Raw genomic sequence first — 26,672 nt, 5'->3', positions numbered from 1 at the left:
CTGCTGCAAAAGAATCAATCAGGTTTTCTACAGAGACAAGGATGATTCTGTAACTAAAATTACATAATATACATCACAAATATATTTACAAATATATTTACATGGATATTGTTCAATCTAACATATCGTTTTCTGATGTAGTTGTTATGACTGTTTAACAATTTTGAGAGAGATTAGTTGATCAAAATCACGCGCAACATAAACAAGTGAGCAAGGAATTAACTGGACAGCTTCAGAGGTACAAATTTAGTTGGAGGTGGGCCAAAAGATCCAAAACAGTCATAATGTGGCCAATGACATAACAACCCTTAGATGATTGGATAGTTGTCGTTTAGGTAATGCTTTGATCAAATGCGCAAAGATGAAACAGATTTTCTCACGGCAATTGTAAAAAGATGAAAATTTGCACATTTTTAAGGGAAACTGAATATCAGTGCTCCAGTAAGAAATAAATCAAACCACAGCAACACACCAGCATCAGTTAACTCATCCAGTTCTTTTCTCTGCCCGTCACTCAGAGCCATACAAAGAGCCTGAAGCCAGCATAGGGTCACAAAAAAACCAGCAACAAAACAACAATCCCACAGGGACTGTCGGGGCAGCCTAATCTGGACCTCATACCAGCCAATGGGTGGTCTTCCTGTCCTTTCCTCTCCCCATCGGGCTGGGGGGGGGAACACGACATGATCGGTGACTGATGCAGGAGGAGCCATAGGTCACCCGAAGCTATGGCAGCACCAAAACTCCACTCCAACATTTTTTAATACATACATGCAAACGCTGACCACACACTTTGTCAATGACATCTCAACAAGCAGGCATGTGGCTGCTAATGCACTGCAAAAAGAGAAGTGTTGGTATCTCATCAGCAGAAACCATAACGGCGCTACTTTCAGTTAGCGACACTGAAAAAAAAAAAAACATTAAAAGAGCGGGTGAGGGACTCTTTGACATCTTCATGCAAATGATTCCTTCAGCCATCTTGTCATTCTAAAAGCCCTAAATGAATCACTTTGAAAGTGAGAAAATCGCCCAGTTCGCTTAAGCAACAGCAGTTCTCCAAAGCCCATCTGTCTGCCAGTAACGGTGGCTTTAGGTGACTAAATAAGTAACTGCTGGTCTGTTGGGCAAAGGGGAAGATCCTCTTAAACTCTGTGTGTATTTGTGTACATACGCACAGCGCGCAGTGTAGATTAGGTGCTTTTATTTAGCAAAAGGAAACAAAGGACGGGTGAACGGGGATTTGTGTGTGAGTGTGTGTGTCCGGTTGACAGGGGGATTCCAGACGCAGGAACATTCATCTGGAACCAAAGATCCCATGCTCACATTGCAGTGCTCTGCGAATGCACACGCACACGCACATGCTTACACGCACATGCGCACACGCATTCATCTCATTTTTGTGGCCCAATCTGTAAAACCGAGGAAGGAAATGAGTATGTGAATGAGTGTGAAAGCACATTTAAAAGTGCAATGTGATGTTTGAGAGTAGTTTCAGGGACTCGGTGTCTTGTTACTTCGACCTGATGGTGAATTCCCGGGGAGGTGTTTAACCATCAGCAAAAAGTGTCCCCGTCTAGTCATACAAAAAAAAACAATGAAGACATAGCCCTTTGGTGAAACCACAAGTAGAATGATTATTGTGTAACACATATGTAAATTCAATGGTAAACCATGTGTTCCCGTGAATCTTAGCTGTGAATCATCAAGCATGATGACAAATTACAGAAATACCTGACAAAATACTTAACTCAATCAAAAAACCCTTCATAATTCAGAGAAATTTCTATTTGCATAATTGACTGGAGTCGTTGTTATAAATTTTTCTTTAAAGACACTGTCTCTCTGAAACGATTCCGATATTTTGAAAACTTGTCAAATCAGCAAGTTTTATTTTCATAAAATTAAAATTTAAAGTGAATTTTTTTTTCTCAATGACATTAAATGCTGATTTAACTGTTAAAAATGCATATACACCCTTTTAGGTTTTTATGAAAAAATGGGCCATCCATTCATACATCCATCCATCCATCCATCCATCCATCCATCCATCCATCCATCCATCCATCCATCCATCCATCCATCCATCCATCCATCCATCCATCCATCCATCCATCCATCCATCCATCCATCCATCCATCCATCCATCCATCCATCCATCCATCCACCCACTTTATACGGAGACACAGGACAAACACAAACACACACACACTCTTACCTACAGGGTATTTTGAGACATCAATTAACCTATCAGAAACGTCTTGGACTGTGGAAGAAAGTTTGACTCTGTGTTGAAACTCTGTGGTCACTTTTTTTAAACACCCAGCAAGAAGTGAGAAAAGTAACTACTGCAGATATAAATGGGCAGGTTTCCCTTCCATACTCACTTACATAGGACTTCAGCTGCTCAACATTTGGCAGAAGGCCTTCTTTCCTGCTACAATGGGGCAAGCACTTTTATTTTCTGGAAGCTTTGGAAGTTTCAGTGTATTGTCCTGGCATTATTTATTGGCACCCCAAGGAGCAATGTGCAACTAACCTTGAAATAAATCAATTTTTTATTGCTGTAGCATAATCTTGGTGTTGAGTTAGTCATATGTTTTGGACCACTAACCTGTTGAAAGACCTAACGATGCTTCATTTTCAATTCATCAGTAGTTTCCAGTGGAGTTTGATAGAAAATGTCCTGATATACAAAGTTCAGGTTCCCAGGCACAGTAACAGTTTACAGGGAATTTCTTAAAGAAAATGAATGCAAATTGTTTGACATGTTGAACTAAAAGAACCTGGACAATCTAGACATGGTCAACTTTGTATGAAGAGTTGTAGTAAGGTCCAGAAGATTTTTATTGTTTGTTGATTAGACATAAAATTAGTGACACTATTTTCTTTGGGGTTTTTTTTTTTTTCCAGGTAAAGAGCTTCTGTGACTGCCCACACTCATCTTCAAAGTCACATCTCTCTTCCTTCCAAATTCCTCCAATGACTCTTTTCAGAGTCCCTTTCTATATTATCAGGTCATCAGAGCCTCGAGAGCAACAGTTAGACATCAAAGGGCTGACAGCGGGAAGGGAGGGTTGTTTGTCTGTCCCATCCCTCTTTGCAACAGCCACCGAGGGACTGCTGAAGCAGGGCACAGAGGGAGGGAGGAGGGGTGCCTCACTCTCACTTTACACAGAGAAACCCAATCATTTGGCAGAGATTTTGGAAGCTATTCTCTGATGCCCTGGAAGTGCCAACCTTAACACATTAGACATTTTCTAATTCACGTGTGCGTCTTTGTCAATCAAAAGATGTTGCTCTGAAGGGTACGCTCTTTGTCAAGTGTGAAAGCAAATGTTAAAGTAAATATTTATTCTTTTTAAAACTTGAGATCAATTTCATGCTTCCTTTCAATCAAAACGTGACTGCACAGATTGAGAGAGTCTAGAGGGTAGCAACTTCTGCATCCTTGAGCATTCCTATTATAAAGTCCTAACCAGAGAAACCACACAGTTGTTAGTCATGGAATGCTTGGTTTGATAACATTTCTGTTCAGACAGCCAAAGAAACTTACCACTGACGTGAGCGCCATCTGGAAGCTGTAGATGCGGGCTAAACCAAAGTCTGCCAGTTTGATCTGACCTCCACTGGTCACCAGAATATTCTGAGGTTTCAGGTCACGGTGAACCACTCGGTGCGAGTGCAGGAAGTCCAGCCCCTGAAGCAGCTGGTACATCATATCCTGGGAGTCAACAAAATGAAAGGAGAAGAAAGATTGGATTAAGGATATTACAAAGACACGTAAAAAAGGAGGTAATTGAAAATAAAAATACATTTAATAAAACATTTAAAAAGACACTTAGATTGTCTTTTTTTACTCTGGGTTTCTCTGAGTTTTATGTGAATGGCAGCCATATTGAATTTAAAGCCATGGTTAGTGGAAAATTTACTTTTCCCACTTGAAATGTTGGATCTTTCTCTAAAACATGAAGTGCCAAAGGCTCCGAATGTGTTTTTTTTTTTTTTCCCTGTGACCCGGCAATATGGTTTTTCTTAGAAAAGTTAGTATGTACTAGACTGGTAATTATAAGTTTAAGAACCACTATACTAGTCTATGTTTAAGGTTCACAGCACACACCAGATGTTTGGTGTTAGATAATTGTTTACATGTGCAGGTTTGAGTGATTCAGTGTGAGCTGTTCAATTTGAATGCTAGCAACAGGTATCTTCAAAAAACCCTCTGAAACAATGTGGTTTCTGCTGCGCAGCAAAGCGTTCAACACCAAAAAGGCCTGATAGACAACTTAACGTGAGAACTTCAAAATAAAAGCTAAGACAGTCTGGGAGTGAGAGAGTTAACATGAAGAGGCCCGTGTCTTTTCTCATCGACTGTGGCAGATGTTTGATAACTGACACACACACATACAGCAGCGTCAGAAAGAGGCCCCTGCTTTGTGCAAGCACAGATCTCTGTTACTAAGCAGCTGTCCTTTTTCAGTTAATTGGTGCTTGCTTTCTTTATATGCCCAAAATCTGACCTGAAGCGGCTGTAGCATAGGCACCACATTTATGACGAACCTTCAAAGTTAATTGTTGTGAAAACAAATGAACAGTGTCGAAACTAGCTCTGACTTGTCCTTTTGAAACCGAAATACTCTCAAACAGGTCCAACACCTATAAACAAATAAGTTAGTACAGGTAGTTTTGACAAAGCGAAACCAAAGAGTTCAACTGATCTCTCGCTCTCTCACAGTCTCTGTAATCTGCTTTTCTTTAAGAAAAGCATTCTTGCTACAGATGTACACCCCGTAAGCCACCTCAAAGCGCCACACCAAGACCCCACAAGTGACATGGACCTGATCCCACAACTCTATTCAGTAGCCCACCAGCTGGCGTGTGAGTCAAAGGAAAGGGGTCTGTGCACTCAAGCAAAAATGATCAGCAAATGGTACTGGGCTGGCTGCTGTTTCGGTCACACTACGCAACTCTGGATGGGATGATTGTCGTGCTGCTATACACAAACAAACAGAAAAATGCAATATCTGTGTTATCGTATGTGTGTTTTTGTGGGGAGGAAGGGGCTCACTGGTCTGTGTGCTAGCATGTCCGTATGTGTGACCAAGGACAGGATGCAAAAACAGACCTTCCTTTCTGCATCTCCATCCAGCCATGACCCACAGAGAAGGCCAGCAGACAGACAGGGCCATAGGACGGAGGCAGGCAGTTGGTCACTTTGTGTGCATGCGTGTTTGTGTGTGTGTATCATGGGGGTCTGACACAATAACATTCCTCCACCCATCAGTTCCTCTCTCCTTTAAATAGTCATTTCACCGTGCTTCCTTTCAACAGCATTTCCTCATAAACACTAATTATCTCATGAGTGCGACTCTTAAATGTTAACAATCCAAGTTTTCCTGCCCTTCTTTAAAGAATCACTTACAGTGTCTTGTAGAAGTCTTTCTATCCTTTCAGCTTTTCCACATTGTCCCATTACAACTACAATTTGCTACAAATTTTATTTGCATTTTTTTGTATGGCGATAGACAAACAAAGTTGTGCACAGTGAACAGCAACAATGACCCTAGTCAAAAGTCTTGTAGCCTCCCAGGATTTCTCCTTCCAGCTTCCTGCGACTGGCCTCCCTGTCTCTGCTGAAGAACCTCCACATTACGATGTAATCGTCCCCACTGTTTTCCAGTGGGGATGGTGTGTTCACAATGAGACGAAGTGTTCATTTGCAAATCATGTCTAGCTATCCCCTTACAAAAAAATCCCATGAAAATCACATGTGATCACATGATTTTACCACGAAACGTTCCAAAATCACACAAATTCATGTGCTTTCACATGTGATTCACATCATTCACATGTAAAAATTTGTGTGAACCACATGTGATCACATGTGAAAGACATGTGATTTTCATGGGATTTTTTTGTAAGGGTCTCATTGCAGGTTAAAAATGTCCTTGGTTGTGTTCTCTACATGGCTTGTGCTAAACTGAAAATGGTTCTCTTTGAGTCAGCGATTGCTTTCTTTCGGACAATCTTCCATAAAGGACAGATCTGTGAGTTACACAACCATTACGTACCCAGAGGACAGATTCTTTCACCTGAGATAAGGATTTCTGTGGCTGCCTCTAAATTATCACGTGACTTCTGAATGTTTCTCTACATAATGTTTTCCTGTTTGGAGTCTTGTGAATGTTCAAATCTTTTAAAAAGTTTAAGGAGTTCAATTTACTTTAAACATTTTCACAACTTTCTCCCCCGGCCTGTCTGTTGAGTTTCTTTGTCATCATGATGGTGGCTGTTTATTTATGTCCTCTAAAAACACTCCGATGCCATCAGAGCTGTAGTTGTACTCATATTAAAATGCACAGGAGTGGACTTAATTTACTAATTAGGTGACCTTAAAAGGCAGCTGGTTGCATTTTTAATAGGTATCAGAACAGAAAGTATTGAGCACAAATTAATTCAACGCTTCACAGATTTTTCATTGGAAGCATTTTGGCTACTTTGTGTGTCACGTAAAAACCCAACAAAACATAATGAAGATGTCATTGTATAATATTGGTTACATCCTATGATATTTATATTATATGTATGGTTAAAGGTCAAAACATATTTGCTTCTTCTGATGTGGATTTTTGTTTAAGACCTTAAACATCACAAAAGGGAAATAAAAATAGGAGCATCATTAGACCCTGAATAAATAAAAACAGGAACAGCATAAAAAAATAAAAATAAATAAAAAAAGTCAGCCCACTGCAAGAATCAGTTAAAACATGGCTTTCGGAGCTCCCCTCCCTTTCTGATGCAAATGTACCAGAGGCAGCCATATTGTTTATTGTAGTTTGGCACAATATGGGACATCTGCCGGTTAACGTTAGTGTAATTCCCTGCCCATGCTTCATTAACCTCCCCCTTCTCGGGCCCACAGAGTGTAGTTGTGGAAGCGAGGATGATGATAGCCGAGGAAGGTGGGCGAGACCCAAGCGCCGGCCCGGCTGAGGAGAGCCGAGCATGGGGCAACCCGACTGCTTGATGTCCTTCCAGCTCATTTGATTCCTGGAGGAGGGCCTCTTTCATCAATGACCATGTGGTGGGTCTTGAGTCTGAGTGGGTGGTGGAGGATGGGGGTGCTGGAGTGGACAAGCTGGGCCGATGTGGGGGTGTCTCTTGCGGAGGATGGATGGATGGTTTTGAGGAAAAGTGTGGCTGTTCTTTTTAGTTTAGGGCCTTTGCCTCAACACGTTTCTTCTTGGTTGAGTGAAAACATGTTCACATATTCAACACTGACACTCAAATAGGAACTAATAGGATGACCGGGTTAACAATATCTTGTCAGATGGTACAGCCAAGTGCAACTAAAGTTGTATGGAGGGGGTAGAGGGTAATGGGGTCACTTTCAGGTCAGTGTGCAGTGTCCACTCTCCTAGAAATAACAGGACTCTGTCTATGATGTGCCGACACTTCTTGTCCTTTTGTCTTCTTAAGAGTCCAGATAAACAGATGCTGGGAGAAAGCACACGGAGGTGGGTGCATAATGAGTCTTTATGCTGCAAAGACAAGTTGTCTGACTGCTCCTCGGTGCTTAAAAATCTTCCTTGAACTTCATCCAAAATGAAATAGTATATGCATGAATTTAAACATGATGATGTGTAACTTTACAAAATGGAAAACTACAATGTGTCATGCAGCTACGGACGGCAAGGATAGGTTTAAGAAAAAAGGCAGGATTCAATCTTTTTTTATTTCCCTTCCTTCCTTCCTTCCTTGTGCCATCTTCCTTCCCTTTTTGTGTTGATTGTATTGTGAAGATTAGATTTTGGTCTTGGAGCAAAGCAGTCAACATGTGTCCCTTATAGGTGTTTCACCCTTTTTACCACTGAGTTGACTATGACAGAACAACTGCAAGCACTTTAGTGTACAGTACAAAATTTGCTACTGCGTGGATCAGTAAGTGTGAAAGATAACTGTAGATAAAATTAACATTGTTGTGCCTCTTGGATCCAGAAATCCCCAAGTGGTAAAATAAGATGCTTCAGACATAAAACTACGTTCAAGAAACAACTTAGTGTGCTTGAATGGTCATACACAGAGCAACCATACAGACCCAAACCAATCAGCATCTTTTCTAAATGAGTGCTGTTGTAACATCTCAGGACGGGGTACAGGTTTGTTGCTAATTTCACCTTCACAATATGAGCTATAGTTCCTGAAGACTGCGTTGATCTTATGACTGTGTCTTCAAAGGTCCATTTCCGCATTATTGCACTTCAATGCAAAAGTTATACAGTAAGGGTATACATTACCTGAGAGAAGGCCACGTCCACGCTGTTCAAGTTAAACCCACATGGTTAAATATATTTTACTGGCATATATGGATGAATGTTAGTGCTCAGTTCATAATTGGAACAAGCAAATTTCTTTAAACAGTTTTCACATTTTTGCAGAAAGCCTTCACTGCAGAAAATTACCCTCAGCATGATGCTGACACCGTCTCGTTTTACCATAGTAATCATATGTTCAAGGTTATGTGCAATATTCATTTTCTATGTAAGCAAACTGTGTTTTGCAGGTAGTCATATATCTACATAGCTTATTATGGAATGAAAATAGGAGTACTTTTATGTTGTTGTTTTTTTCAAACCATGATAATCTTCCTATACGTTTTCCATCATGGCAAGATTTCTGGGATGCATGATTGACATTTGTTCTGTGAAAAGACTCTCATCCGAGTTGTGGATCTCTGCAGCTCCTCCAGAGTTACCCCAGGTTTTCAATTGTGCCATATTCTTTCCAGCTACAGTTGATTGACTGAAAAACCCTTATGAAGAGCTTCTAAATTTTTAATAATGTTGTATAACTTAACCATGCTGTAAACATCTCCACGTCTTCATCCCTGAGCTGCCCGGTGTGATCCTTCGTCTCTGTTATGCTGTTTGTTCAGTAATGTTGTCTAACAAATTTATTAGGCTCCCAATGAACAGTGGTATTTATACTGAGGCCACGTTACACTGAGCGCCATTGTGATCACAAAAATTAACAATAAACTGATACAGTCAAAGAGACTTCGCATCAACAATCGGGATCAAATTCGGTTAAAGCCTCCGGCGTAAGCCACCTGAATCATCTGCACTTAAACAACATTTCTCCCTGACAAAAACGTTCACACATAAACCCAGCCCCCAGGTGACAGTCGGCAGTTGCTACACTGCTAGAACGCCTCCGATTTAAATTTGACACTCTGCACTTCCCACGCCTCTTCATTCAAACATAAATAATATTAATTTCCAATATTGTTTGGGGCACATCTGCCGACCTCAGGGGGAGAAACCTGATAAACAAATGTTTAAAAGGGAGAAAGGGGATTTTTGTTAGAGAAGTCTATATAAAAGAAGACAGTAATTGAGAAAACAAGATGGAGGCTAACTCACTTCCGACCTTTCTGGATCTTGTAAGTGGAAACCTCTTAAGTATGTTTTGTTTTTGTCTTTTTAGCAAAATAGGAAAGATTTCCTGTTAGGCTTAATAAAACTGTTGATGAAAACATTACTCTGACTGATCTATTTGGTAATCGTTTTTCTTTAGTACAAAAGTAATTGTTTTTTAATTGTTCCGTCTCCATCTGTAGGAAAGTTGGTGGGCAGGGTCAAAATAGAGACGGAAGGGAGCCTCTAATTTGGAGTCCATCTGCCACATGTGCTCCCCTACCAAACGCGCCGGTTCTTCTGATGTTATAGGAAGTCCTTCATGTCTGCTGCGACTTTGGTCAAGAAAAATTCTCAGAACCAAAGAGACATAGCTGTGTTCAACCAGAGCTGCAGCCACAGGGGATTAGCCCAAAGCTGCTTTTATACTTCAAACGGAAACAGCGTAGTACTTTAAATTGGGTATCAACATAACTCCATGTACTCTTTGCCGATCTTCAAACAGGTGTACGCCCAAATGTCACAAGTTCTACTAGATGATGGTTTACCTTAATGGTCTCAGGTGGTACGCCGGGATCAGGAGCCTTCTCCAGGTATGTGGTTAGATCCTGATCCACATGCTCAAACACCAGTGTGAGCTTGGTTTCTCTGTCAGTCCGAGAGACCGTGCAAACGTCGAACAACCTATACCAAGAGAACAAGGGTATAATAATCACTGACCGTCACTGCTGTAAAGACAACCACAGTATTGAAAAAAGAAGGTAAATGCAGCACATCAGATTATCTTATTAAAAAGAAAACATTTTTCCTCTACCCTTATTTTCTTGCAGGGTTTCTACGTGTCTTAATACATCATTTTCACCATGAAAGCTAGATTATTGTGAAACCACATATTTAAATCTATCATTGAAAGCAATCTTTTTTTTCTTAACTATCCAAAATAAGTCAATCTTTACCTGTTTTTGGTCAGTTAGGATTACTAGAATACGTTTTATTTTTCAAATATTCAAATATTTACACACGTTCTTATTAAGACATTTACGTAATTTACATAATGACCACTGGGCGCACCATCCCAGGTGTTAAGTAGAGAGGAGGCAGCATCATGTTATAAGTGTTTTGCTGCAGGAGGAACATTGACATTGTTCCTCCTGCATTTGAATAAAATAACAGTACTTTTATTCAAATATCAGACATCATTAGGAAATAATCTTGTGAGGAAATGTGTTCACAATAAAATATTAGCACAGTAATCAGTATTTAATCATCAAACCTACAAAGATCAAAGACTGAAAGGAAGATGGATGAACAACAAGAACAGTCAGCTAAACCGATGAACAAATAGAGAGATACTGACAGGCTTTGTTAAACTAATAATCATCAAAGCATACCTCAGATTAAATATTAATCTTGTTATCCATTTAAAAAAAAAATCTTAAAAATTAATCCTCCTAATCAAAGAACAACCTTACTGAATAAATAAAAAATATAGAGATTTTGGTACATTTATCAAGTTAATTATATGTATTAAATGATTATGCTTATTATTCCCACTAAGTTCTTATTTTCCAATTGCTAATAAAAACCCCCACTGATATCACTTAAAGATTTATGATTGGGAGTGAGCGCTGAGATTATAAGGTTTCTGATTTCCCTCTGGATTTCACTTTTAGAGAATAACAGAATTATTATTTGAAGTCAGAAGGAGTCATGTTCATTATGGACTCATATAGTTGTTCTCAATTTCTAAAGTATAAAAAAAAAAATCTTTCGATTTAAGGGAAATTTTGACGAGTATTTACATGGACTCAAACAAACAGCTTGAATGGTAACAGCATAAGAAGGTCATAAAAACATATATTTAGAGTATCGGCATTGTCTGCAGAATTAGAGGTTAGTCTGACAAGATCTGAAGTCATGATGAAAGTATAGTGGAAGTAGATATCACTAAATAGTCAGACCTGGGATGGATGGAATAAATGAGAGGTTAGATCGACGAACAACATTTTAGTAATCAGAACAGGTAATAGCATCTGGAATTAAAATTTTCACCCATATTTTTCTATATTCAATAAAACCTGGAAAAAAAAACTTCCAAAGTACTCCAGACAACCAAGGACTATATGAGTCACTGTAATTACAAATTCTTTCAGATATTAAGCACAGAAACAACTCGGCTGTTTCTGCAAACCAATATTTCAAACACATCTGCAATGAAATAATAGAAAACTTTATAAAATGTTATGGTTTAAGCTGTGTGTAAAGAAATCAGCCTGGAAGTGGGGAAGAAATGCAAGACGTGCCCAAGGAATCGAGTCTTGGACGACAGTGGCAAGGACCAGTTGATCACGTTACTGCCAACACAGTGAGTTTTTACTCAAAATATGAGATTAATGAAACAGTAATATCTCACTGTAATAATAAACTCACCGGAATTTTGTGTGTAATGGAGCTAACCCAAGAGTTCACAGTAATGTGACTGGACAAAACAGTAACCGACTGGTCGACATTAATCTTTTAAAGATCTATCTGAATCTTGACTTTCTGTTGTATATTCACTGATTCTAATGATGATGCAGTGATTTTGCTAACATATTAACTGTCCAACCTTAAAGATCGGTGTTAGAGGCTGGATAAGTTTTTACTACACATCCAGCCTAAGCCAAGAATCCCGATTATGTCGGCAGACCTGCCAAAGCCAGCTTTGACGAGAAGCTGAAAAAAAAAAAAAGCTACCCAGTATGTTCAACTCAAAGGGTTGGGGACTATAAACAGCATTCCTCACCCAGCGCTATGACAACTCCTCAAACTCTGAGTAGTCTAGAAAAGCATGTTTGTAGCTACAGCAAAACTGGAAACTTGCACCACAACAAAAAGGAGGATGTAAAACCGAATGATGGATTCACATCTGACATCTTGCAGCTTATAGTTTCATTAAACATTGATAAAGTCATCTTTCTTTTCTGCACAACAGCATTGAAAGTACTTCTCCATTGACTATACATGCACTTTTTCACTCCATACATCCACTACTTGTTGCTTCTCAGTTCATCTGTTTTCTCTTTCAGATGAAGAAAAAACCGACAAAGCTACTGCTGCCATCAACTGCGTGCTTTTTCTTTAAGATAGGAAATGCCACTAGGTTAGTGTATCCATCTTTTTAATGTCTGATCTGTCTTTTAAAATCCCCATCCAGTCCCAGCAGATGTCTGCTCACACTGAGATGAGTTTTGCTGGAGGCTTCATCATTTTCAGAGAGAGCTTTTCACTGTCACCACATGCTAAACCAGGATATGGAGAGGCTGCAAAGGCAGAGACTAAGGTAACATTTTACCAGCTGGCATAAAGTGAATCTAGCTGCAGTGCATTGTGACTAGGATCAAATCTGAATGCATGAACTGGAGATAAATTTAGATTGCATATGACTAGATTGCATTGATCTGACATAGTAATGCATAGATAAATGTAATAATAATAATAAAAAACCCCACAACAGTCCAATTAAATATGTTGCCAATTTGAAACAATTTTGAGCTGGGTCATAGCAAGCATGTCATAGTATTATTAGTGTTGTCTGATTCACCAAAAGCAGAATAAGCAAGTCAGATTTTAAAGACAACCAGAAATTGGTATAAATTAATAAAAGCAACTCTTTACCTAATATAAACCATGTAATTTTACCGTTTGAATTCATTAGATTCATTAGATTCTACTTGTTTTTGAACAAGTAGAATCTTTTAGATTCTACTTGTTCAAAACTAAAAGGAATCTGACACAACTAAAAGGAATCTGACACAAAAATCCTTCGTCATCTAACAAGGCAACATATGGGTCCCATAATCAGAGCATGGGGACCAATGGAATCCCCCCCCCCCCAAAAAAAGATGTGATTTGTTCAAGGTATTAGTGCTGAATATGATGTCATTCTGGAAGGCACAATCCTTCTGTAGCACTGGGGTTAAACGCCCCTCACAGCTTGGTCGTTGGAATACAATGGAAGCTCTCAGCAGACTCTGAACATATGGAATAAATAATGGACCTCATTACAAACATCCAGGGTTTGCCTGGACTCCCACACATGCCCCACCATACTTTTTTTCCAGTCCTGAACTGCAGGACAATCTTGACAGGTTAGGACACGAGAACTTCTGTGAAGCTTTTGAAAATCTTTTATAGGTACACAAAATGTTAAATGTACAGTTGAGCATACAAACGAAGAAACATGCTGTTGCTCAATCTGACTGACTTATTACAAATGCGTTGCGTGGTGTGTCTGTTGACCTAATAGGACAAAAGCCTCCATGGTATTAGTCAAATAAAAGCCTGCAATTATCCTCCAATGTTTACGGATACATTCGAGATTTACTGTTGGAGGCACAAGGCCACCAGCCATGCCTCTGAAACATTCATTTAGGACTTCCTCTTCAATCCCACGGCACTTAATATTCCACGATAAAACAAGCACAAGGTCGAACCGTGGCCTGTGCCAATGTATGACGCAGAATCTGACTACCGCCATGAGAACGAATAAGACTGAAAGCAAATGACATCTGTTTGGAGAGGAGACGAAAAAACTAAGACATCAATTGCTCTTATGCCGCTCCAGTGATCACATCTATTTCAATTAGAGTCAGGTCCGCAGAGTCAGAGCTCAGATCCTTTATTTACTGCTGCTGCTTTTTCAAGCAGGAAAGGTGACAAAAGTAACATCAATGGCGTCTGTATGGATAAAGAAGTCAGTCGCCATTTCACCCCTTGGAACTTCCTTTCTATTTATGCAAATAAACAAAGTTGCATCCATGTGAATAACTTTTGTACCACAAGTTATTTCACTTGTTTAGTGTTTTGTACAAATTACCGGGATCTGTGGAGTTATATAGAATTTTGAAACTATTGGCATCTCTCCAGTTCGTTGGCGTTACATTTAGAGTGCACCATCCTTTCGATTACTTCACAAAACGATGCATTTGCAGAGCCTCAAAGGTTATTTCCAAATGAGAAAACCTGAAAAGCATAGTAGAGGTTTTTCAGTGGCAACATGCAGGTGTTAGAGGTGTTTGCCAACAAACAGGTTTTCAAAACAAGTTAAGATGCAAATGGGGTTCTAACAGTCAATTTCCAAAGGTGTGACATGAAAACTTGAGACCAGCACTGCATACGACATGGAAATTTGCCCCTTGAATAGAAACCACCCAGTCTTCAGCTGATGTCAAGTTACACAGTCAGTATTTGCAAAATAGATTGATTGTCAAGTGAAAAAAGTATGTTCTTTCAGAACAGGTGCAGATTAGAAGGCGCATTGTAGTGTAAGGTTTACTCTGGCACCCCAATTGCCTTCAGAAGTCACATAATCAGTAAAAGAGAGTCTACTTACAGTATGCAGAATTTTATCTGAATTAAATTACAACAGGCTGAGCCTTCACACAATGTTCTATCTGTTGTATGAAGGTGGAACGTGAGGTTGGCAGCATCATACTGTGGAGACACTTTTCTTTAACAGGAACAGAAATGCTGATCAGAGCTGGCAGAAAACAGGAGAAAAGTTCAGAAAGAACATCTGTAAAGGATTACAAAAGACTTGAAACTGGGCTGCAGGTTCACCTTCCATCAGGTCAGCAACCCTAAACATAAACCCAGGGCAGAGGTCACACTAGACTTTTTTTTTCTGTCACTTTGATTGATGGGGTCAAAAAACATCCTCTCGTAACCTATTTTTTAACTTATTAATTTTTCTAAGCTATAACGATGACATATTCAAAAGTGATTAGTTGTCGTCCAGTTTAATGTTCAGCCCGAACAAGCTGAAAAGAGAATCCATGTCAAGCCATCACACGTCAAGAAGATGAATACATAAAGGATTTTCTCCACAGTGACTAAAAGAAATATATTTACTGTGGTCCCAATAACTATAAACAATCAAATTAAGTTATTGTACCCAAAATATGAAAATATGAGCAGTTCACCTGCTGGGGCCCAAGCGCACAGTCTTACAACGTCCTCCTTGTCCACACTGACCTGAACTGGCCACCATTGTGCATATAATCAAGTGTCTCAAGGAGGATTTCTGCAGAGGCTAATCTCATAAGGTCTTGGACTTTTGCCTTGGACAGACGACTTCTCATGGGGGTTTTGATATTGTTCTAGAGGCTGAATCTTTGCTCTGCTGACACACCTGACACTGGAATTACGAGCACCACTTCAAACTTTTAAAATCAGGGAACATTTCTTTAATTGAAGTGATCAGAAGGCGGCAAGACCCTCTGAACGAGCGGTCCCTTGATCCCACAAGAACTCGCTTCAGCATGCGCTCCTTCTGCACCAGTGGTTCAGCTGCTTCGGTCTGTGAACTGTAGTAGTCACAGACACGCTCCGAAGCCTCTTTGGCCATAACTCTTTAATGCACTGTCAGCGTCCGGATAGCAAGATGCATTGAGTATGGTGTCCAGGACAGAGATGAGGCTCTCATGGGAATCTGTTTTGATTGCTTTGGTCACCTAAACTCTGTGCATACAGTTAAAAATGTCTTTCTTGTCCGTACCAAGTGGTCAGGGGTGTGAATTGTAATCTGTCAAAAATGACAGATAGACTTCAGATTTTTTTGTTGTTGTTATGGATTAAAAAAAGAAAAAAACCGTAACGGTTAAAGATGGAAAACAATCGGTTAACGAGACGCCTGAACCAAACATATTCACGTCTTTGAGTAATTCAAAGTCAAACCTAAAAACACCCTGAATATGTGGCAAGACTTGTAAAGCCATATTATCATCTTCACATGTGTCTTAGTAAAGATTTTCCAATAGTTTTACAATATATGACTAAAGCCGGTAGAACCTACTGCAAAAGCATGCCACACTTTTCAGATTTGCATTCACAAAAGGCTTAGAGAACCACGTATTGTTTTCCTTTCACTTCTAGATAGAGCTGGCAGAAAACATCTCCATCCAATGTGTGGCTTTGATTTGATTTCCCACATACAATTCTTCCAAAAATACTAATAGTATAATATAATAGATTAGTGATAAAAAAAAAATGGTATGAATGCATCTGAACGGTGATGCACTTGTATGTTGCTATTTAACTAGCTGCTTTTTGCATCGAAAAGTTGGACTTCTCCTTCATAACATTCAGTGCAGACATCCCACAAAGGTCATATGAGACCATCAAACAGGAAGTAGCGTTTGTCTAGTGTTCACATGTAAACTTTCCTCTTCCATATCCCCAAACCCCCGACCCCTATTATAACAACATGCAAACACACACACGCAAACAAATAAACAGCTGGACCGGTACCCACCTCCACCCCTCTCACTCACCTGACAACGTTGGGGTGCTCGAAGGCCTCCAACTGCCTCAGTACCGCCACCTCCCGGATGGTTGAGAGAGGCATGCCCTCTTCCTCCGTCTGAACACGAACTCTTTTTAGGGCTACAAAGCGTCCCCCGTTCTTCAAATCCCTTGCTTTGTATACTTTCCCGTATGCACCCTCTCCAATCTCGGCCACAGGCTCGTATTGAGTACCAATACTTTCTTTGTCCATTTTTGCTGTGTTTTTTTTTTTCCTCCCTTGTCTCTTGTTGAAAATGTTACGGGGAATCCCGGCGAGGGTGACGAGTTTTCTTCACAAAGGCATACTCACAGAATATAGTTGGCACATGCAATGCCTAGACGACAGAGACACACAGATGGAGGAAGAGACCATCTTTGTCACATTTGGTGAAATCAAGCTCCAGGTGGGCTTTAACAGGACTGTCATCATGTTTTTATTCGGACTATCAGGAAAAAAGAAAAAGCGACCCTCCGCTGCGTTTCCCAGCTTCCACTCCTCCTCCTCCTGTTACGCATTACAACTCCTGTCCTCCTACTAACAGAAAATAATATTAATAATAATTAAAAAATCCAAATAAGCCACCTTTGGCTCACACACTGAGGCAGTTTTGCGTTAAATAAACTGTCTCGAGCATTTATCAATTAACGCCGCGTGCAGCGTTGCAGAACTTCTGTTCACGTGAGTTCACTTGCCGTCTTAAAACAGATTAAAAACGTGGAAAACACAGGAAAAAAAGACCGAATGCATGACACAGGAATGTTTAGCGTTAAAAAACGGACAAAAATATAACTGTTTAGTGTCCGTTCGTGAAAGTTTCTGTTTGAGGAGAAGCCAAACTGTGAGCACGTGCTGCATTGTTTTAACTTCCTACAGCAACAGTGCATTTAAAACTAATCAAAACTCACTTTTATCGCTCCAAACCACTTTAAATGCATAGAACAGTGTGTCTGCTTAGTTTTAATCATATTTCCATTAGCTTCCCTTGCTTCCTCGAATTTTTTCTAATTTATTTGTGCGCGCACCCTAATATCACCCTAATAAAATGGCCCAAATTATAACAGATTTGTAAACATGCATTTGCTACTTTGGGATGTTATTGTTAGAGAAGTGTTTATTTTTAGCATCAGACAGTCGTTCATTGAAGAAATTATGCAGAAATATCCGCGACTATTATTGTTATTATTATTTTTACCTTATTTATGGCAGTCAGTAAAATGTCGTGACGTCTGCATGCCCAGTGAAATGCTGAGGAGGCATTCGAGTCTCGCATAAAACTGCTCCATCAAACGCATCCCTGTCCACTTTCCTCCATGCGGGGGCCACACAGGTAGTTGACGTCGCTGGTCCTAACCCCCCATTCCTTAGACTGCACCAGCCCCAGCAGAGGACTCTCAAACAAGCGAGGGGAGGGCTGGACGAAAAAAAAAAATAAAAATGCGCATAGGCACTCTGTGCAGCTTGAGTGGAAGGAGGTGTGGAGGGGAAAAGGGGTGTGTAGGATTGCTTGGTGGGTGTTTGGTGAACGTGGTGGTGGGGGTGGGTGGAGGGGTCATAGGACAAAGGCAAACGCGTGATATAGTCCTCGAAAACCACGCTCCTCTCTGGGATTCGCTTCTTTTCTTGTCTTGCACATATCCGCGGATGGGCCCATGCAACTGCGGCCCCGCACGCCCGTGTGAGCTACGTCTTTGGCTGGCTTTCCCACGCCGGCTGAATGTGGCCTGACCCCCTTCAGAGAGGTTTGACACGGAGCGGGGACATTTCCGCATTCCTCCGCGACTACAAAGGCACACCGACTCCTTTTTGCTCTCCCTCGGCCTCCTCACTGCTTTGCCATTCACAGTGGCCCCCTTCCCTGGGTTTTGTCCCCCTCCCGTGTCAAAACTGGGAGCACCGCAGGGAGCAGAGGATGGGGCGGGGGCAGAGGAGGTGTATTGGAACCACCGGGCACACTATCTATCCGCCTGAAAGCGCTGATGAACTCCTTTTTTTATGATTATTATTCAAGGCAACAATGCGCCAGCGGGAATGCAACGTGCCAAGCTCGCCCTAAGATGGTCCTGTGGGGTCAGGTTCGAGGCCCGGTAGTTTGATCTGTGGCAGGAGGGGAGGACGACATTTCTGCTCGGGTGGTCGTGGTGCATGACTCCTACACTGATAAAACAAACTGCTAGAGTTTAACCAATTAATTAGTGGAACCGTTTCTTTAAAATTTGTGAGGAAAAAAATGTATGTAAATTGATCAATTATGATTGTTCAGTAAATAAGTTCCACTCTGTTTTTAAGATGTAAACACTGGGAAATATTTCTTAATTATAAATGTGTATCATTATTATTATTATTATTATTATTATTATTATTATTATTATTATTATTATTATTATTATTATTATTATTATTATTATTATTATTATTATTATTATTATTGTTATTATTATTATTCCTTACTAATTAATTCATACTAATGTATCTGATTACATTTGCGTTCTCTTGACATTATTTTTTAAATCACTAACCTTCCTGGACAAAGTGTGCCTCCATTTATAATTAATAAATTTGTTGTTCAAATGTATTCTCAGTTCATGCGCAGGATAAAATTTTTGTTGTTGTTATTCAAAAATTGTCAACAGAGTTTAATTTCTAAACAAATAATTTCATCAGTAAGATGAAACTATTTCATCTTACTGAAATAATTTCAGTAAAATGAAATTACATGTTATAAACTGCCCCAGTTTATAACATGCAGGTTATAAACTGAGGCAGGAAGAAGCTTATTTTGGAATATATTCCATTTGACTTTCTAGCATGCCTCGTCGACTGAGATTGTCATCTTTGGATGAATATTAAAGCCCTTCTTGGACTTTGCTGAAGAGCACATGTCCAGCATCCTGCCTTGAACATCATCAACTCTTAGACTTGGAGCTTAAAATGATGAAAATATATAAGCCCCCTCACTTTCCCTTTCTTTTCTCTCCTTTAGACTGAGCTTTTGTTTTGTGTTGTGTTTTGTTCTTAAAAATGAACATTAATAAATAGGCTACATGTAAACGAGATAAAAGAAACTGAGGCAGTCACAGTATTTTAAAAACGAAAATTTCTCTGTTAAAAAATAAATAATCGAACAATCTTTTAATTTTCAGTTTTGTAAAAAAAAATTTTGTCTTGTAATTATCCCTTAAATTATCCCCCAACAATTGAGAAAAAAAAATTGTTTAAGATAACCAGACATTGTCCAAACTCAATAAACAACAGAATGCATCCAGTCAGTTTAATTGTGGAAAACAATTTATTGAAAAAAAAAAAATCTAATAACAGAAAAATTAATTATTGTAACTAACAACTTAAATTTTTTTCACTAAATGATCATGCTGTTAAACGTAGTGAGTAAAGAATAAAATACAGTTCTTTAGGGCAGGACAGAGACCGACACCATCCCTGTAAACCCAGCAGCTGCAAACTGGCATATGTAATAATTACATGTAGTTATTTACAAATACTTTGTCTTTAATCATCTGCCTTAAAATAAATAAAAAGCTACAAATTCAGATTTGATCAATGCCAAACATACCTTATAATAATAGACACAATATCAGACAGTCTAGTTTTATGGATTAAAGGATCCAAAAAATTACAATCAACTTCTGTTCTTGGTCCTCCTTCACAAGAGAATCGTGACCACTTTCACAATCATTGAGTTTGCCTTCTGAAAAGAAAGGAACCAAAAAGAGAACTGGCTTTGATTATGACACAAATGTTACAGAAACCTGCTAAATGTTGTGCTATGAAAACCTTTTCCTTCATGACGACAGCTAAGATGTCCTGTTCATAGGTGGCCGTAGTTTCAGGTTTGACAATAGTTAAAGGTTGGGCGCAAATTTAAAGTCTTGCTCCAGTACAGAAACTCTCTGAACTTTTAGTGAGTTAATGAATTCAATTAAAATAGAGACCAAAACCTCACCTGTCCTTGCTGAACGGTATGCATGACAAATGATCGCAGTTGACATCTTCATTTAAATTCCAACCAGAATGTCATGGGATTTGTAAGGAATAACTGAGAAAGCTAGATTTAAATAGAAATAAATTTAATAGCTAATATTTAAAATGTTTTTTATAGTGTTTGCCCCTCCACAAGCACAGCCTATCAGGCAAACTTACACAAGGGAGGAAAGAAAAAAAAATACAGTTTTCATTTCAACAATAAAGAGTGTTCATTTTTACCCTAAGAATCAATGTCTAATTGTGCTAATAAATTGATCGCCATGTTTTGCTACTGCTGTACCTCTTTGTTCTAATAAATGATAATTTTGTATATGAGTTTATGCAACTGATACTGACTCAATTTAACATTTTTAATAGAGTCAATTTCAATATAGTTTTTAAATCGTATGTCTTGTTTCGGCGTTAAATAAAATCATGAGTCATTATTGCATATATATTCATTATATTTGATGGTTATTCAAAAGTATTTTTATTGAAACTTTTACTTTATTACCAACAAAAATACATCCACATTGAAAAAATAATCAAAAACCACAAATAAATATTACCAGCTTCATAGTAGGAAGCAAATTTTTACATAGAATATCTGTTTATAATTAATATTTTAAGGAGGTTGTAATGATCATTCGCTTTAATTTTAGTTGATATTCCATTAGTTCTAGAGTATGTCCTTCTGAATAAGAATGAAATATGAGGTAATGGTATTTTTGAAAGCTTTAATTAATAGGGCATTTTTATTTGATTTTTTTCCCACTTAGGTAAAGACTCAATTTGATATGATTATTATATGATATTTTTTTGTTGCATACGGTTTAAAGTTGTCTGGGAAGTTCTTGACAAACTTTTTACTCTCCTTTCTCTCTTTCTGGACACGGTTTAGACGTGACAAGGCTTGATGTCGGATTATCCCAATAAAAGGCCAATTACTGGCGTGTAACCAAGCCCCATTATTGTAGCCTCATTGGAAAGCATGCATTAGAGAAGCACAGCAGATCAGAAGGAGGTTGTTTCCCTGCCCCAACACTATGATTTTCATACAAACTCGTCTTTTATGTCGTTTGCAGAGTCCACTTATTTCTATGGAAAATGTAAAACAAAGAGGATAATGACATGTGGCAAACGCTCATGCCCAACTTTTTTGGGCTACCTTCCCCCACCAAAATTTTAAAATTTCCATCACAATAGACTAAATATAGACAATCCGATGGAGACCAATTACTGTAAAATGGGGCATTTACATTTTTTCATTATTATTGTTCATGTGAAATCAGCTCTGAAAGCCATCGCTCAGACTGCATATATTACCAAGCATACATCTGATCTGGCAGGAGAACAAACCAATTAGATGTGTGGAGCAGTGGTGAGAGACTTCAGACATTTACACACACAGACACACACATTGTGGAAGAGAGTAAAACTGTTTTGTATAAACCTTCACAGCAGTGATCAGTTATTCAGTAACTGGTTTTCTCATGTTTACCCTGATTGGACTCATGCAGGGAATTTATTTATTTATTTATTTATTTATGTATTTTTTCAAGAAAATATGCAGGAACAGGGTGGTCCAAATTGAGAACATCCTGCAGTAAAATCAACAATAAGCATCATCACAAATTAACAATTTCAGGAAAAATAAACACTTTTTGCCCAGACATTTTACTCTGGTAAGAGAAGAAATACTCAAGAAAAAGTTAAAGTATTGTGTAAATAAAGTACTTCTAAAAGATCCACCTCTGAAGATAACACAATCGTTTTTGCTTCATTCACTTTTGGATCCAAACACAAAGATTGATGTCCTATCTTCACTGAACTATCCACTGATTTACATCATGAAGATAATGACTTGGTGAAAATTAGTCAGAGGAATAACTCTTGAGTGACCCCATAATTATTATTTAGAATTTTTTCCATATTTAAAATTACCAGATGACACAAAGTAGTCCCTACCCGTCAAATAACACTTGAACAGGACAGTAACCAAATAAGATTCATATTAGCTAAAAGTCTGTTTTCTAGTCATCAGGTGAGTGTTAAGCATGACACCATCTTTTGTAACTGAGTAAAGAACCTCAGAATAAAGCTTCCTACTAAGGTTTGAATGGGACGCAACTGTTTTCTGTTCTACGGTAAACTACATAGTACATAATAAGCTCAAAAAATAAATCTGCTGTCAGGATTAAAAGGTGACTCTTCTACCAAACCAACACTAGCATAAAAACCTGCTACAATCATGCCTGGTATAGATGAGCTGGTCATTTAAAAATAAGATTGAATATAGCAGTGCTTTTCTTTCTCTTATAACAAATATTATGTGGCAGCACAGTCAGCACATAGGCTATCCTGATGCACACCCAACCTGATTGAAATGAATTTTCAGTAGTCTTTTTATTTGATAGTATTTCACTTGTAGCATTAAGAACATACAAAAACAAAACACATCTGTTGCAACACAGACCACTACACGAAGTTCATTCTGTCCAAAGCCATTACAATCTATAATAACGTTTCAAGAATACTTGTATAGTTTTGACTTGTATACAATTTAATTTCCGCAAGTGGGATTCTTAAATTATTTTTGAACTGAACTGACTTGTGCATTCACAGATGTAACCACTTTTCTATTCCAACTAAAACTGTTGAAAACCGTCTTCAGGTGACACGAGAATGTCTGGATCAAGGGTGTCAAACTCCAGTCCTCGAGGGCCGCTGTCCCGCAGTGTTTAGATGTGCCACAGGTACAAAACACTGGAATGAAATGGCTCAATTACCTCCTCCTTGAGTAGATCAGTTCTCCAGAACCTTATCAATGACCTTATTATTCTATTCAGGTGGTGCAGCAGAGGCACATCTGAAAATTGCAGGCCAGTGGCCCTCCGGGACTGGAGTTTGACACCTGTGGTCTAGATAATCAATGACTTTATTATCAGCAGCCCTGTTTACTATTTCTGTTTCTAGTCACTTTGCATCACATTTTGTTTTGTGATCAACTAGGTTCCCACTGGTTCTGGCTCAACATGTCACGCTAAGCTTAGAGTCACCATTTTTGTAATAATTTGTGTCACAGAATTTGTTCTTTAATGTTACTTGCTTCCTCAGAAGCCACATGGCCACTGTTTCCTTTACTACTGAAGACAGGAGTGATGATCATTTTACCCCTTCTGCAATTTGTACCTAATCGAACTGGTACAAATGGCTGCTGGACATTTTCCTGCGTCAACTTGTTCTCGCATTATGACTATCAGTAAGACGCTAACGTTAAAGAGAGAACACTGTTATGAGTCTGAGCACAATAATAAACGAGAACAGAATGTGATTTTCTTCATCCAGTGGTGTCTAATGTTTGAATTTCTTTGAATTGCAATGCTGAAAGGATTGTTTAGTATTCAACAACAGTTAGGTAATGTAAATGACTGGTTTAATTGGACTAAGCTATAAAAAGTATCTACATGGCTACACATGTGAACTACATTAGACAAACACTTTCAGAGTGTGAGTGGAATTACATGCAAGTTGCAGCATGGCCCAAAAGGTTTGGTACCTTCGTCAAAGCATAGTTGGAATACCATTTGATGGAGGCACACATTTCAATCTCTATGCAACAGTATTAAGACAATCTGTTCTTCTGCTAAAATGATAAATAAGTTGATTAAATACCAACTGAATGATCGCCACCATCTTTATTCTGGCAGGTCTACCTGTTCTGCTTCAGTCAGTATTACCTCTAGAGTCAAAGGTGATCCTCTTCTAGGGCTTAATAACTGAATTACCCTTCGTCACACCTATTATTAAAATAATTATCTGTCATATAGCTTTGGCTTAGTTGTTTAAAACCTTTTAATAAAAAATAAAAAAAATTCTTTCACATCCTCTTGAAAGTGGTTGCAGTGAAGCAATATCTGCAATTTATTCCGTTGAAAGCCACTTTGGGTGCCACTTGCATCACAGTTTTAATTTCCTGTTCAGAGGTAGGCAAAGCTTCATCGGAGCAGACGGTCTGTCTGCATGGCGCAGTAAGAAAGTGAATTGAATATTAAATGTTTGCTCTGGTACTTGCATTGGACCTCTGTATGTTACTTTGTCAAATACACAGTAGATAGATGCCTCTTCAGACTTCACTATTTTTGGTAGCTTTGGTTAGCTGGGGAACAAATTGTGAATGTTACTGTGTCAAATGTGTAATAAGACAATATCGAATATTGAAAGCCAAGAGATTTCCTGAAAGTCGACAAATTTAGAGACCAGTGGTTCAGCCGAACACTGCAAAACACAGAGCAGGTCGTCGAATGACAGGAAGCAAAAAGAGTCTCACTTCCACCATTAACAACACTGTAAAAAAAAAAAAAAGCCTGAAAACACAAATTGCTGGCGGAATACCAGACTTGTTAGATCAACAAAATGAAGTTGTACAAGTAAAAACAAGCAGCCAACTTTAAAACAAACAAACAAACAAACAAAAAATGTTCATGTAAAATTTAATAGTAAGGTGGGTTAATTTGACAGTGTCAACATGTCTTTTGTACATGTAAAATGATCAGCTTTAATCTCATTCTCACAGCAAATTGGGTAAGAATGCAAAGAGTTTCTTGTGTTTCAGTGCAGTTCTCCCTTTGTACATGTGCATCACTGGTGTCTGTGTGTATCTGTACAACTGGGTTCATGCACATGGCAGCTGCTGACCAGCCTGGCCAAGAGAGAATTACAGCTCTCCCATGGGGGGCTGATAGAGGCCAACAAGGGACAGGTGACTCCCAGTCTGTCCCAGATCTGCTTACTCCTACTGCCCACACACAGCAAAGGATCAACATGGATTCAGAAAGAGACATTGACTGTGGGGCAGGTCCACAGCATCCAACCTAAATGGAGGGGGACGTCCATGCTCCGAGGCATTGGGTAGTGATAATAAGCAGATGTCTTGAGGCAAACAGCTGTCACACCTACAGGGAAAACCGATAGGATGTGTGATATCGGATGCCTTTTCAAGTTTCCGATCCCATTGTCTGGACTCGCAGGCCTCACTTGAGTTTATGGTAATCCATGTTTGGAATATCAAGCATCACAATCATAATGTCCTGACAGTTACTCTAAGACTATGTTTTTGTATCTCTCGCTTGTTCCTTCTTTTTTTTTTTCATCCCTCTGGATGAAATGCAGAGTGTGCCACAAGCCCCTTCTCTCTTTTGCTTCATCCCACCACCAGCCCCCCAGACACAGGCCTCTTTCTGTTGGGGCATCCCCATGGCAACGAAGCCACTAACTTGAGGAGGCGACATAAAACCTGCTCTTTTAGGGGACACAGGAACACCTGCCACCTCGGGCAACGGGGAGGGCCGGACTGGACGCGCAGCCACGTGCGGACGCAGTCACATACAAATGCATGCAGTCACATATTCAGTCGTGAACAGAGAGTCAGTGTGACATTCAAATGAGACCAAACATCTGCTCCTCTTCAGAAGCTAATTTATCTCCTTCAGGAAGAGCGGGACTGGGTGTGTTATTTCGTTACCTGTTTTTTTTTTTTTTTGTTTTTTTTTGTAAACAAATAAAATGCTGACAAGAAAATGTTGAATTGATGTTAGGTAAAATGCTCAGTTTTAAATATTATTAGAGTTAATATACGATAATTTTTAGTGTCCAGTAAATGATGTTTTGTTCTTCTCAGGAAGTTAAGTTGTTAGCTTTACTTTTGCTGTAATTCTGTAAATGCAACTCATTCCAGTTAGGTCTGTCACTTTAACAAATACAAAGATGAGTTTAAGAAAAAAATAAATAAAACAACAAAAGTATCAATAGTAAAAACAATTCTGATCACTTAATTCAAAACATTTTTTGCTGAAAATTGCACTCACGGCAATTTTAAAGCTAGAAAATGGGAACATAGATGCAAAGGATGTTTGTAACATACCTGGCCAACCAGGTGAATTCTCATAGCA

General features: G+C 39.0%; 1 protein-coding gene across 1 annotated transcript in view; it reads right to left on the bottom strand.

The window, feature by feature from the left end:
• cdk6 (cyclin-dependent kinase 6) overlaps positions 1–18,156 on the bottom strand; it is a 48,023-nt gene extending 29,867 nt beyond the window's left edge. The window contains exons 1-4 of the mRNA XM_044138324.1: positions 17,936–18,156; positions 16,730–17,077; positions 9,965–10,100; positions 3,557–3,724 (exon numbers count right to left, since the gene is read on the bottom strand). Of these exons, the coding sequence (XP_043994259.1) occupies positions 3,557–3,724; positions 9,965–10,100; positions 16,730–16,953 (528 nt within the window). The 5' untranslated portion in view covers positions 16,954–17,077; positions 17,936–18,156. The remainder of the gene's footprint in view (positions 1–3,556; positions 3,725–9,964; positions 10,101–16,729; positions 17,078–17,935) is intronic.
• Positions 18,157–26,672: the final 8,516 nt, after the last annotated feature.

Source organism: Gambusia affinis, linkage group LG14 (assembly GCF_019740435.1).
Source record: "Gambusia affinis linkage group LG14, SWU_Gaff_1.0, whole genome shotgun sequence".
Taxonomy (NCBI): Eukaryota; Metazoa; Chordata; class Actinopteri; order Cyprinodontiformes; family Poeciliidae; genus Gambusia; species Gambusia affinis.
Note: the sequence above shows the minus strand (reverse complement) of the source record. Positions and strands in the feature narration are given on the sequence as shown.